Source organism: Notothenia rossii (assembly GCF_949606895.1).
Source record: "Notothenia rossii genome assembly, chromosome: 6".
In the NCBI taxonomy this organism is placed as follows: Eukaryota; Metazoa; Chordata; class Actinopteri; order Perciformes; family Nototheniidae; genus Notothenia; species Notothenia rossii.
In genome coordinates, this window is record NC_136909.1 from 38,106,839 (window position 1) to 38,121,872 (window position 15,034).

At 40.5% G+C, this 15,034-nt stretch overlaps 1 protein-coding gene across 1 annotated transcript in view; it reads right to left on the minus strand.

The window, feature by feature from the left end:
• ddr2l (discoidin domain receptor family, member 2, like) overlaps positions 1 to 15,034 on the minus strand; it is a gene marked incomplete at its 3' end in the record, with an annotated part of 47,375 nt that overhangs the window by 368 nt on the left and 31,973 nt on the right. The window contains exons 11-15 of the mRNA XM_079689888.1: positions 8,625 to 8,776; positions 8,132 to 8,243; positions 5,276 to 5,392; positions 1,370 to 1,444; positions 1 to 89 (exon numbers count right to left, since the gene is read on the minus strand). Coding sequence (XP_079546014.1) covers positions 1 to 89; positions 1,370 to 1,444; positions 5,276 to 5,392; positions 8,132 to 8,243; positions 8,625 to 8,776 — 545 coding nt within the window. The remainder of the gene's footprint in view (positions 90 to 1,369; positions 1,445 to 5,275; positions 5,393 to 8,131; positions 8,244 to 8,624; positions 8,777 to 15,034) is intronic.

Below are 15,034 nucleotides of genomic sequence, written 5' to 3' on the forward strand. Positions count from 1 at the left end.
CGTTTCAGCGTAGTGCGGTGCGTTGCTATGGAAACACTGGTGCGGCGTGCACTGGGTGACGTCAGGCTCGGCGTAGCCTCCTCCACACGCTGAGGGAGAAAGTACAGGTCAGTTCTTCCTTTCAGACCTTTCTCTGTGAGTCCTTGGGAGCAGAAATAATCATTTTGTTTTTACAGCTTCCTATGAATCACTTCGTATCTTAGTGAAACACATTTTTAAAAAAGTTCTGTGGAACTCTCTTCGAACTTTAATTAATATCAATGTGTTTATATCTCCAATAAATTACCTTTGTGTAATAACAGTGTAATAACAGTGTTATAACAGTGTAATATATGTGAAATAATAGTGGTGGAATGTAACTAAGTACATTGACTCAACTACTGTATCATATTGTAACTAGACATTTTAAGTATTTCAACTGAGAATGTCCATATTATGCTACTCAATACATTTACTTGACCTCATTTTGTAGGCAAATGTTGTACTTTTTACTCCAATGCATTGTTGATTTATGTTCTTGGTAAAAGATCAAATGTATAAATGATAGTATATTATTTTAGGTTAAACTAACACGTAATATATAAAGTAATTAAAAATAAACCCAACCTTTACCAGATGCAACATTAAAGTGATGAACACATTAATGCATCAATAACTATAATATAAACATTTAATATGTAGGATTCTATAACTGAATTCTTCTTCCACCTCTGGTCAATGTAGAGGAACAATAACATTTGTGATATCAGCAGGATCCCTGATATGTCATATTTTGATCATCAGAAGAGTTTCACTGAAAGATTTTTAAGGCTAAAGCTGAAAATTGATACTTGAGATTAAGTTAAAAAATATACCGTACTAATATCTTTTGATAAGGGTTAATCACATTTTTTTTTTTCAAAAATGGTTATTATGATATTTAAAAATATAAAAATCGAAGAGTCAACGCTCTCTGGTGGACAAACTTGGTCAGTGCTTTTCTTTTCTCTAAAAACTTGTACTATTTATGTACTGCTTATTATTAACACGCACACAGATACCAATATAAAATGTTTTGGTATCAATACAATATAAATAATACAATATAAATATATTTTTCTCTATAATTTCCAATATAATTAACCTAGTATTTTGAGTTAACTACTCTGAGATAATCCTGAATTGATGACCACATTCATTTAATTACATTTAGGGCAGCATTTATTTCATTAATGTGACTTCGACCTTACATACATGATTTTGAACCTCTATAGTTTAGTCAGAACACTTCCACCCACAGCAGGAAAAAAAAGCAGAGAAATGTAAAAAAGGTCTGTAGGAAGGAAATTAGTATCTGATAGACGTTGAAGTCACACCTTTCAGCTCTTACCACGCAGCCAGCCTGATGTCATGTGACAAGAAGTCAGCAGGAGGAGGTCATAGAGAGGGTTACAGAGGAGGAGAGCTGAAAGAAGAGGAGGAGATAACAAGGAGAGGGCTGGGAGGTGAAGGAGAGAGATCAGCAGATTGAAAGAACATGCACATTCAGCGTCATCGAGACAATACTGAAGAGAGGATACGAGAAAAAAGAGAAGGGCCAAAAGCATGTTTCTGAGGGAAAAAAAGAAAGTTCAGAGCAGATAAACATTCAACAGTTGTTAGGGACCAATGGTGTTTGTGATGCTGCCAACAGGGGGCGCACTGCAGCAGTTTGATGTATTTTAGCAGAGGCCGCTGCTCTCCAGAGGCGCTTTGACAGTCGGGTCTAAACATGTCGTCACCAGTGGCGGCCGGCCCATAGGGGCGCTAGGGGCGCCGCCAACCCTCTTCCCACATGTTTGATTGTTATTAAAAAAATATATATATATTTTTTTATTTTTTTTTATTTTTAATGAACAAGGTACATATTATATAGTTGGTATCAGTAAAATGTATTATCTATAATAAAATCTCGTTTAAAATTGTGTTACGATGTCTAAAGTTGCTGATAAGTCACATGTTGCCTGCCTGCCTGCGTGTATCATTACCCTCTCTCGTCTGGGCGGTAAGAAAGGAGCCCTCAGCCAGAGCAGTAGCCAACACATTGCTGACTGTTGCTATCTGTAAACTATGCCGTCGAAACATAATTTCAGCCAATCAGCGTCGTCAGATCTGATGCTCACAGGGCAGCAATTTCAGCGCCTGATGCAGTCTGTGAGTTGTTTGGACCAACCCAGTCTCACATCTAAACGTGTAATAACTACGTTGGTCCACTACTTGGGACGTAGTATTTCTACAAAAATGCCTCTTATGAAGATTACTTCAGGAAATTGTGTCTGTTTCCGGTATTTGTTTATGACGATGTGATGTGAGATATGAGACTGGGTTGGAGAATTGCACAGGGGAAAATAACGTATCTATGCCACAATTTTAGATGCGGATTTTGTTAATTAAAAAGTTTGTGCTGTGGACCAACACTATAAATTGACGGGGTAGCAATCAAGATAACACCATTAAACATTTACGCAACTTAACAGAAATAATATTGATAGCAGCGTCCCTAGCAACCACCTTGGTAACAATGAAAACGTTGTATGGACAAAATGTCCTGAAGTAATCTTCATAATAACTAGCAAACTAAAGATCAAGTACATCCACTGCACACATAATCTGAAATAACAACTCATATTTCTCGCATCAAATGACATCAACATGCATTTTAATGGCCAAACTAACGTTAAAATAGGCATTTTCCACCGAGAATAAAACGAAGGTCGGCCATGTTTTTTTTTTCTGCAGGGAGAAATTTGAAGATCACGTGACATAGACGCCAGCCATTGGAAATGAATTGTGAAAAAAAACGTAGGGATCCAACAATTTCAGAGGCGTTTTTGTAGAAATACTACGTCCCAAGTTGTGGACCAACGTAGTTATTACACGTTTAGATGTGAGACTGGGTTGTTTGGACTCGTATCCAAGGTGACGCTCAGTCGTTGATGAGGATGGCTGCGTCTGCAGGTGGAGACTCGGGGTCTAGTGGATCGCCGGAGCTGTAGATTAACATTTACATGCTTATTTTTGTTGTAAGTGCAATGCCTGTAGCACCATTGAGCATATCTGTGGGCTGGACCTGTATTTTACAGGAAAGGAGTGAGCAGAGGATCGAGCTGTCGATTCTTGTTCAGTTTTCTGTGACTATTTTCGTCACCCTCTCAGACTTTGAGTTAAGTGCGCTACTAAAGAGACGCGTTACCATGGAAACCAAACAATGGTGTAGCTGTATTAACGTCCGAGTGGAAACAGTCGTGAGTAAATCTGTATTTGTCAGAAATCGGGAGAAATGCGGGAGAAATATGATCCTAGGAGGAAACCGGGAGAGGGCAATGAAATCGTGAGTCTCCCGCGAAAATCGGGAGGGTTGGCAGGTATGACACACACACACACACGCCCGCCCGCCCGCACGCACGCACGCACGCACGCACGCACGCATGCACGCACGCACGCACCCACACACACACACACACACACACACACACACACACACACACACACACACACACACACTCTCCTGATTTTAAATGGGAATTCAATCATTTGAGTGTTCCCAAAGCACCAGTGCTACTGTTGCTGTAGAAACTAGGCTTTCCAGAAACTGACCATGATCAAAATCGATTATTCGGCAGCCCTGGCGAATAATAATCGATTATTCGACCGACCCCCCCGCTCCCCCGCGGGAGAGAAAAAAAAAAACGTTGTTTGTTTCATTTAACTTCCTTTGGAATTGTAAGTTCGAAGTAGTTCCACGAGGAGGAACTCTTTTTACCTGCCGCTTTGTTCATCTTTAGTCGCACGTGTGACGGAGAGGGGGGGTGGGGGCGGGGTCGGTGTGTAGCGTGCTGCAGCAGCAGTCTGCTCTGCACGCAGTGTTCCTCCAAGTTTACAGTAAAACAAACTGGTGGTGTCACCAATGGCCATTTACAATTATTAATACTATTACTATTATTAGCATTAGTCTTTTTGGTTGAAACTAAAAACATAAATAATAATAAAAAAATATATAAATAAAATCGATTTTTAAAAATAATATTCGATTATGGAGACTGTAACGAATATTCGAATAATCGAATAATCACTGGCATCCCTAGTAGAAACTATGTCCAGGACAAGGTATTTGGAAGTTTTGGAAGATTCATAGCTAACCACACTGAAGATTATGGATTATCTCATATTTTTAAACCTTAATTTGTCCCCCCATCTAACATCACCAGAAGTCATAATTTAAGGGGTAATTTCTCAAAATGTTCTTCCGGGGGAGCATCCCCCCGGACCCCCCTTGTATGGTTTCACACCATTTCCATGGCCCCACCAAAAATATTTTCCACCAGCCGCCACTGGTCGTCACGGATGACCAGGAATATTTTTAAAGCATTGCTGATTCAGATTTGCTTCCCTTCAAGTGTCTTTTGTTAGATGAGAAACGTGTGGGTTGAAAAGCACTAAATGGTCAATAACTGGTCAATAAAACATGAGAAAAAGTATGGGTCTGTGAGAGAGTTTCAAAGGGAAGTTCTACTATTATTTTTTATATAATATAATGTAATATTATCATCTACTGTAAGGTTAAGCTAAAAATAAAGGCCATATTGAGTAACTGTGTACTAATAGGAAGCTCAGGATAAGGCATGTTTTTTCAAAATAATAGCACCGTAACTGTATACTTAGGATACCTAGAATGAGGTTCTTTTTTTTTTTAAGCACAAGAAAGCAACTGTATCGTTAAAGGAAGTTTTGCAAAATTAAAATCCCTAAAAAGAAACAAAACAGATTATCTCTGGCAAAATTAGCATGGGGATAAAGATCACGGGCCAATCACACAGTCAAATCTCTCAGTGGGGTATTTATGAGTTCTTCCTTCTATACCAACTGTATGTTTAAACCATGGACTGTATATGGTATAAACTCATGAAAAATCATGTTTTTCAAAATAAAAGCCCATTAAAGTAACTGTACACTTACAAGTAGCAAAGTATTAGGCATGTTTTTCAAAATAAAAGCCCCATTGAGTAATTCTGTCCAAACAGGAAGCTCAGGATGAGTATGCTTTTAAAATAAATCCTAAGAAAGTAACTGTATTGTTACAGGGAGTTCAAGTTTACACTAGTTGTTCAGAATAAAAGCCCCCCAAAAAAACAATACAGCTTTCAAAACCTACTTAGCACCGTAATGCCAGTCACATTGTCAAATATTCTCCGTAGGGGATTTTCTAATTCTTTCTGCTTTCACTACTCAAAGGATTAATATAGTGCAGCCTGTTCACCTGAAGCCTCTGCACTCTGCGACAGCTCCGGCAGCTTGTTCCTCAGCAACGCCGGGTTCTGGTACTGTGGGTCCAACAGGAACACTCTCTCATAGTGAGGGTCAGTGTTGGCGGGACCTGAGGAGAATATGACACAACATCATGCACACAAAGCGCCAACACCCCTGCAATAGTTTGTTGAAGCAAATTGAATGACTTCAGTATCAAATTACTGTCACGATTTTAGTTTTGTCTGTCTTGTCTTGGTTTTATTTGTGAAATTCTGTTCTCCCTGTGTCTTGTCTTCCTTCCTGTGTTTGCCCTCCTGTGTCTGATTGTCTGATTGTGTTCACCTGTTGCCCTTGTGTTTCTGCCTCCCCTGCCCAGCTGTGTCTTGTCCTGTGATTACCCTTCTGTGTATTTTTAGTCTTGTCTACCCCTGTGCTCCATGTTGGTTTGTTGTCTTTCCTTTCACGTCACGCTCCATGTTTGTCGCTGAAGTATTTGGTCCTGGATTCCTTACTCGTGCTCCCCTGATTTAGTAATGTTAAGTTGTTCCTTGTTTTCTTTTGTCCTTTGCTTTTTTGAAATAAAGCTCGCTTTTTGTTACCCTTTGAAACCCGCTTCTCCCTTTTTAAACTGCATTTCGGTCATACCTTTCCTCAAATCCTGAAAGAACAAACCGACCAAAAGTGGACTCAGCAGTTTCTTTTTCGTTGGTTCAACAGGCGGATCATCTCAAGTACTCTAGAGTACATGTTTTATACCTGGTTGGGAACCTCATCTAGACGAGGTAAAGAGGCTGCCTTGAAGGAGGCACGCCAGGAGGAGCCCTGGCTCAGGAGCTTGTCGTTCCCGGCTCCAGTTCCGGCCCCAGCAGCCATGTTTTCGGCTCCAGTATTGGCTTGCCGGCCGACGCCAGCCCCTCGTGTCCTGTCGGCGTACCGGCCGACTTCAGGTCCCCGTCTCCTGTTGGCGGTCCGGCCGACTCAAGTCCCTTCTTCATCGGAGGTCCCGACGACTCAAGTTCCTTCACCGTCAGTGGTCCCACCAACTCAAGTCCCTTCTCAAGTCCCTTCTCAAGTCCTTTCTCCGTCTGTGGTCCCACCGACTCATGTCCCTTCTTCATCGGAGGTCCCGCCAACTCAAGTTACTTCACCGTCGGGGGTCCCGCCGACTCAAGTCCCTTCTCAAGTCCCCTCTCTGTTGGTGGTCCTGCCAACTCCATGTCCTGTGTCGTTGGGGGTGCCACTGAGGGTCCTGCCAACTCCATGTTCTGTTCCATTGAGGGTCCAGTCGACACGATGTCCTGTCCTGTTGGAGGTTCCGTCGACACCCGTTCCCCCAGGTTTCCTGCCAACACCATGTCCTGTCCTGTTGGGGGTCCCGCTAACTCCTGCTCACGGTGCTCCTGTTCTGCCGGTGGCTCCACCGGCTACTAACTCTGTCCTGCCGGGTGTCCTGCCGAAATCCAGATCCTATTCTGCCGGTGGTCCAGTCAGCCACGAACGCGGCCCGTCCTTGTGACAGGCTCCCAGACTATGCCCGCCGTGGCCTTAGCCGCTTCTCTGCCTCTGCCGTGCCCCCGGGCCGTCTGTCCAATTCCCTCTCCTCAAACTTTGCCTTGCCACCGGGCCGTCCGTCCGAGACCCCCTCCTTGAACTCTGCCTTGCCCCTGGGCCGACAGCCCAAACCCGTCCTCCGGACCCCCTACTCCCACCCTTCTGGAATGTTGGATATTGTTTTGTTTTAAGGGACATCTTGAATCCGTCTCTTGAGGGTTGGGGGGTTATGTCACGATTTTAGTTTTGTCTGTCTTGTCTTGGTTTTATTTTTGAAATGCTGTTCTCCCTGTGTCTTGTCTTCCTTCCTGTGTTTTTCCTCCTGTGTCTAATTGTCTGATTGTGTTCACCTGTTAACCTTGTGTTTCTGCTTCCCCTGCTCAGCTGTGTCTTCCCTTCTGTGTATTTAGTCTTGTCTTCCCCTGTGCTCCATGTCGGTTTGTTGTCTTTCCTTTCACATCACGCTTCATGTTTGTCGCTGAAGTTTTTGGTCCTGGATTCCTTACTCGTGCTCCCCTGATTTGGTAATGTTAAGTTGTTCCTTGTTTTCTTTTGTCATAGGCTTTCTGAAATAAAGCTCATTTTTTGTTACCCTTTGAAACCTGCTTCTCCCTTTTTAAACTGCATTTGGGAACCTACCTTTCCTCAAATTCTGACAGAGACAACCATACAATTCTTATACAGTATACACAACATATGTCCATGAAAACATCATACGTTACTTTGATGAGCAAGTGACTTTATATGTGTCTACTTTGGACTTGAAAATCAGCAGTGTTTTTGTGCAGGACATAATCCAGGAGCAATTTCGATTAACTAATGGCTTTAATGTTGTTAAATATTTAAAAAATCATCATCAAATTAGTCAATTTGGTGTTTGAAGTGAAAAAACATCAATTTAAATCCAAAGAACATATTTTTTTATTGCTTATATCCTGTTTAGCCTTTTGTGAAAAAAAAAAGTTTTTTATGAACATAAAAATATGCATAACTCGAATAGCACAATTACCTTATTATCATAATTAATGGTGATAACAATATATATAATAACACTACAAATAATAATACTTATACTAATGATTATTTGTAATTAATTGTATTTATATATGATCTTTAATACGTATACGAAAATATGATCACTACAAATCTGACCAGGGAGGGACCACGGATGGAAATTAGTACAAAGCTAAATCTGGCACTGTTACGCTTGACACATTTGAATGTTTTAAGTGTTCATTACTGTGCATTGTCCCTGCCAAATAAAAGATTAAATGAAATAAAATGACCATGATACTCCAAATGTTTTGTAGTGTACCTGTGGGGGCGTGGCCTGAGCGAGGGGGCACAGGGGGGGTCTGCAGGATGATGGTGTCACTGCAGGACGACAGCCTGACGGTCACCTCCTCGTCCAGGATCCGACGTGGAGCCTGAAGGAGGAGAAAGGTAAAAAAGAAAAAGAACATGTAGAAAATCTCCATATTCAATGCTCAAATTCAAGGGAAGAGGTTGATTAGGAACCTTTGGTTTTAAAAAGCTGCCTTTCCATTTCCATTTTTTAAATTTGTATAAATAACCCAATACAGTTATGTGAAATCTGTTGACATAATACATTTAATTAAAGTCATTGTTTCAGTTTTTTCAGTGTTTGTCATTAACATACATACATAACAACGCTGTAGAAAATTATTTTATTTTATTTTAAGGTCATCCAAAATAGGTTTGAAACTTGAGCATTCACCACCTGTTTACTAAAATCAAAATCAACTTCCATTATCCTCTGTCTCTTCTTCAGTGGTTAATCTGCTCACCTTCTCCAGCACCTTGCAGACATATTGGCACCAGAGGATGAGGACGATGATGATGACTAACAGCAGGATGATGGTGACCAGGCAGCCAATCAGGATGGGCGTGTTCCCGTCATCTGGCGGGTCACTCGCTGACACATTGGCGGTAATGTTCCCTACAGATGAGCTTGTTAACAATGTGCACTGGTTCCATGGAAAAAGCTTTTATTTGTTTTGATACAATGAGATGATCATTTATTGATGTGGAATTGATAAAGAGAACATTGTTAAAGCTGAAAAAGGCAGTTTTTTGGAAAAGGCGGCATTTAAAAACAAAGTGTAACAGAGTTATAAAGGTTGGTGTAAAATCCGGGTTAAATTGGAGAATTACGCCATCTGGTGTTACAAACGCGTGCCTGCATTACTGTAGCTTTGTTACCGCAATGGATTGTGGGAGAGTCTCATACCGCGTGAGGATCTGTTGAGAGTTGTCGGTAGACAAAATGGTATGTTATTATTTTATTAGGACAATAACGTTCTGTTGTGTTTGTTTAGTTTAATGTTAGTCGTTTAATGCTCACAGCAACATGTTTTTTGTGTGATTGGCTATTTGTGTTATATGATTTATTAATGTGATCATCAATAGCTAATTTGAGCTAATAGGCAAACGTGAGCGTGGTGCTATCTCTCCAACAGAACGCAGCTCAGGTGTCCATTTTATGTTGTCAATTGACATGCAGGTATGTGAGTTTTGTACACCAGTTTGTTTATGTTTAATGTTTCACATTGTTTATAATACCACTATACGATCATTGTTGTGTTGTTGATTATTGGACACTTATTTTGTAAAGGAGATGTATATACCGTGTGAGGATCTGTTGAGAAACGCAGCCATTTCATGTTGTCCATTGAAATGCAGGTATGGAAATGGACTGAAGTAATCACCAGCTCTGAGTGGTCTGTTGCCGAGGGGACACTACACCGGGGTTACAAAAGCACATGCACAAATGCTAAAGCCAAGCCTCCAATCCGCTTCTTTATGGCAGTTTCAAATCTGGTATTGGCTCAATCCAATTAATAGAGGAGGGAAATTAACTCTGGGTTCAGCTTTAAGCGCGTTTTACAACTTTTAACCTGTTAAGCACTGAGCCTGTTTTTCAGGTCTCAGGCTCGAAAATGACATTCCCAGAACAAATGACCATATCTTCCCTTCTAAAAAGGTTACATTAATAATCTTTTTTCTCAAAGTTATGAAAAACCTGTGAGTTGGATGTAGAAGAGTCAGAATCAATATAGATGTTTTTTATTTTAAAGAAAATTCAGATTGAAAACTACCCTTGGATGATGGGTTAGTAGACTAAAAGCTTTAGGAATCCAAAGTACAACACATAATAAGTACCTTGTATCAAGATTGATGCAAAACAAGTGATATTTGACCTTTTTAGAGAGATTTAGCACAAAAAAAACACTTCTGGGGTAATTTGGGTGGATTTTCCATATCTCTGGCCCCCCTTGGTCGATTTTGAAGAATGAAATCTCTTTATAACCGCTAGAGCCAATGGAATCGAGGGGAAGTTCTATTCACACCAACACATGAACAAATAAGAAGTGAGAGTGACGCGTGGCCAAAACCGGAAGCTGCATACATGGTGGCTACCATTAGCAAACTTTTTTGCTCCGATCTTTACATAAAAATTGAATTCTGGATTATAAATAATTGTTTCAAATCCACAGAAACATTATCAACATATGGATCTACCGATTCAGCCGCGTTTTTTCTCCTCTTAATGCCATTGATCACATCTTTTGATCAGATTGACAGCTACGGTGAGACGATCTCGCTGAAACTTCCCCTCCTCCGTGATTGGATGTTTTAGCCGCAATGCACTTTGGGATTAGGGATGCCAGTGATTATTCGATTATTCGAATATTCGTTACAGTCTCCATAATCGAATATTATTTTTAAAAATCGATTTTATTTATATATATTTTAATTATTATTTATGTTTTTATTTTTTTTTCTCTGGCTTAGTTTCAACCAAAATATAGACTAATGCTAATAATAGTAATAGTATTAATAATTGTAAATGGCCATTGGTCACACCACCAGTTTGTTTTAATGAAAACTTGGAGGAAGCCTGCATGCAGAGCAGACTGCTGCTGCAGCACGCTACACACCGACCCCGCCCCCACACCCCCCCCCCCCCCCCCCCCCCCCCCTCTCCCTCACACGTGCGACTCTAAAGATGAACAAAGCGGCAGGTAAAAAGAGTTCCTCGTGGAACTACTTCGAACTTACAAGTCCAAAGGAAGTTAAATGCAAGCTCTGCGAAAATACGTTGGTCTATCACAGCTCAACCTCAACAATGCGTTCGCATTTGAGTGCGAAGCACGCCGAAGAGGTTACCGAGAAAGACGCAGCACTGCTGCGCATAGCGCATCTCCAAATAAAGGCAATGGCAGGCACTTTAGAAAAATAACAAAAAATAAACCAACATCATGTTGATGTTGGTTTATTTGTGGTTTATTTTGTTTGTACTGTTAAACATGTTCCAGTAAAGAAAACAACGGAATTCCTTTTGTCTGAGTTTTTTTTCTTCTCTCCCGCGTGGGGGAGGGGGGGGGGGTCGGTCGAATAATCGATTATTATTCGCCAGGGCTGCCGAATAATCGATTTTGATCATGGTCACTTTCTGGCAACCCTAGTTGGGATATGGTGTTAATGCGATATGAAATCCGAAAAACATTTAAAAAAAATATACAAATAAATAATAATACTTTAATCCGAGTGTGCTTGCTTTTCTCTTTGAAAGTCATCACATAACGGCATTGTAATACACGGTTTGGTTGCATTAAATATTTCACATCTTCCGTAGTTATTTATATATGGAGCTCTGATTAGAAGACTTCTAGACAAACTGGAAGAAATGCCACCAAAACTGAATACGTGACGTGGGATCATAAATATATCAGCAATTAAACAAAATCTTTAATTTCTCTTCACACAATACGTCTCCTTGCAGTATCAACATTAATTGGGCTGACTTTTGTATTTGATCCAATTGGTAGATAGGTTATATTTACACCATAACGGTGCACAGCTCATATAAAAGGACTTGTAGTTTTTAATGATATTACTGATTTTCTTTTAATATAAGAATGTAAATACTGAGTTGATAGAATAGTCAGGGGTTTTGGGTGATGGGAGACACATCTATGGAATCAGAATTTCAATAGCTTACCATTATAATATGGATATACCTTTCTGTCTGTGATGTTTTACAAATCAGATATTAATGTGTAGAAGTAAAACATGAGAAATCATCTAGCAATATCCTGTCAAATTAGGTGAAAACATGAATAAAACTACACATCTTCAGATGTTATACAGTTCATACATGAGTGTCCTACACTAATAATACAAAGTTATTATGACATTGTATGCTGTGTGTACCTTGTGTGCACCGCCTAGTGGTTAAAGCAAGTTATTGAATAATTTTTTTAATATGTTATATTTGATGAAAAAAATATTAAGAATACATACAAAATAGGGGGAAAGTAGAACGTCAATGATGGAAATATAGAATATAAAAAATCAAGAAGATATTGTAAGTGATCTCTACAATAAAACAGTTTAGTGCCGGACATCCAAAGATATTAATAGGAGGATGTGCAAAACAGAAAAATGTATTAACCTTTATTTAAACATTAAAGAATACTTTAGGTTAAGATCTTCTTTTAAATAAGAAAACATCTTTGGGGGTATCTACAAATAAATATTAAGCCTGACAAAGTACTTAACGTCTAATATATTGCCTTCCTGCAATGTTAACTATGCTGAAGCCCTTATTTTAACTGATATTACAGTATACTCTTACAAGATGTATGTAGATAGCATAAGAAATGTGCAGAATATGACAGTTTAATGGTGGAGGTATACACACATATTGATAGATGTCTTGTAATGCACTGTTGAGGAACCTGCGACCCAAGTTTTTCATTCATTGCACAACAACACCGTAGTTGTGTACGGGCTGCTCCCGTTTGAGTCCAGTTTTGTATAGTCTGCCGTGGTTTTGTTCCATTTCAAAATGCTGTTTGGCGCTCGGCGTAACCTTGGCGCACTGCCACTCCAACATCCAATTCCAGAGCTTGAAGATTAATCACAGGGTTTGTCAAGCAACGGGACTGTAGTCCCAAACGATAGCTGAGGATTATGGGTTGTGTAGTGTCTTCGGCCATCCTAAACTCCGAAATGTTTTTTTGATTCCATATCGCATTAACACCGTATCCCAACGTGCATTGCGGCTAAAACACCCAATTACCGAGCTTAAACCATAGCTGAGGATCTTGGGTAATCAGTTCAGTGGGTGTGTATCGCAATGATGCTCGAAATGTCCCATATAGGCCTACGTCTGTTTCCGGTTATTTTTATTTTGAAATTCAGTTCCTGACGGATGCCAAAAAAGCCAGAGATTATAGAATTAAACAAATAAATAAAAACAAGGATAATTGTGTGTTATTGTTGAGTAAATAACAGTGTGTTATTTAGAAAAGAATAACAAATTAGAAGGAAAAATATATTTAAAAAATGCAGATTTCAGACATTTCTGTTTCTGGAACATGCTCTGAAATATGAAAGCTACAGTAGCTTGAAAAATAGTAAAAGACTTAAAGGGCTCTCACTGAGATACTGCACATTTACTGTTGATCAACTCACTCACTGTGGCTAGAGGACGACCTATTCTCAGACCCGGCGGCAGACATACGTCTCTGGGCGGGCATTTGATTTACCAGGGCGGGCCCACCCCGAAACTTACATTTCCCGGGAAATCTGAATTGTCAACGAGGGGGGGAGGCGCTCGTGAATTGTTGTTACGGAAACAGAGGGGTTTTAGGTTGCCATAAGGCTGTTGACGGTCTTATTATAGGCTACATCCATTAGTTGGTTTTGTGGCACATTTGTAACGCTGTGCCAACTTGGGCAAGAACTCAGGTAAACTTGAGCGCAGACAGGGTGGAGAGGTGGAGTAAGGTTGAGCGATGGAGAGAAAGGGAGAGAGATTGAGCGAGGCAGAGAGCATGTGCAGTGGTCTGCTTGCGCACAGAGCAGGAGTTTGTGAGAGAGCCGGCTTGACAGTCAATTTCTCTACAAATATAATTGATTGCCAGCCTCCCTTGTCCCTGGCTGGCTTGCTAGCTCGTTGGTAACGTAACTGATGTCTTCTAATGTGCCTGCATCTGGCGCTGAGTTGCCATATTCCTTTCATGAACCACTTCCTGATATCCATTGTTGCAGATAAATATAAATGATAATAGCCAAACTAACCTAGCAAGAGTAAACTGACAGGCTTCTGTGCCGCATCTCACTCAAAAACCCACACGACTCAAGCGCGCAGCCTTTCATTCAGAATTTCCTTCAGAATTTCCTTCAGAATTTCATAGCAAAATAAAAAAAAATGCTATTAAACTAATCTTTCAACATAGTTTAAAACAAAAATAAATATTAGGACAAAGCCCTACAAATAACAACAATAAACATAATTAGTGGCGGCTCCAGAGTATTTTTGTTGGGTAATCTATGGTAGGGCTAACCCATACAGTGGTGGGGCTCAAGTCAGTATTTGCAATGTAATTACATACACGCTCCCCTTGACAGTGAAACGCCATGCGTGAGGTTTAGATTATTTCCATGTCTCAATCCAAATTGAACTGTATGAAGTAAAAAGGCAAATTTGTCTTGTAGTAAATAAAAAGGGCGACCTGGAGCCAATCCTGCAATTTCTCCACAGGTGAAAGAGTTGACATGCTGAAAACCCAACCCCTGCAGGGGGGTCTGTTGATTTCTATCAACACGTAGTGTTGTATCGATGTATAGAGATTTACTACAGCAAAAGTATTCTCTCCGGACTTCCTGCAACAGCACCACGTCGTTATCTTGATTCTGATTGGCCAGAAGACATTATCAAAGATGTTCTATTCAGAAGACGATCACTACGTGACAAAAGTTTTCAAACCGTTTCTAGTCTTCGGTATTTCCAGACAAGTGGCTACTGAAAGCAATTTACTTAGTTGGCGGACTTTAGTTTGCTTACTTTAAAATCATTTTTCATGGTGGGGCTAAGCCATTTTTGTTGGTACAGTATGGCTGTAGCCGACCCCAGTATACCCTGGCGCCGCCACTGAACATAATAATAAAACAATTAAAATGTTGTATTCAGCCCTGATTAAAACAGTGGGCCCAAATCCTGGATGGGCGGGCCCAAAACCTGGATGGGCGGGCCCAAAATCCTGGATGGGCGGGCCCAAATCCTGGATGGGCGGGCCCGGCCCCATGGGGCCCGCCCATGACGCCGGGTCTGCCTATTCTGCTGATTTTCAGGTTCATATTTGTATTTTCATCCTCTATTGCAGGGGTGGGGAACCTGCCAGAG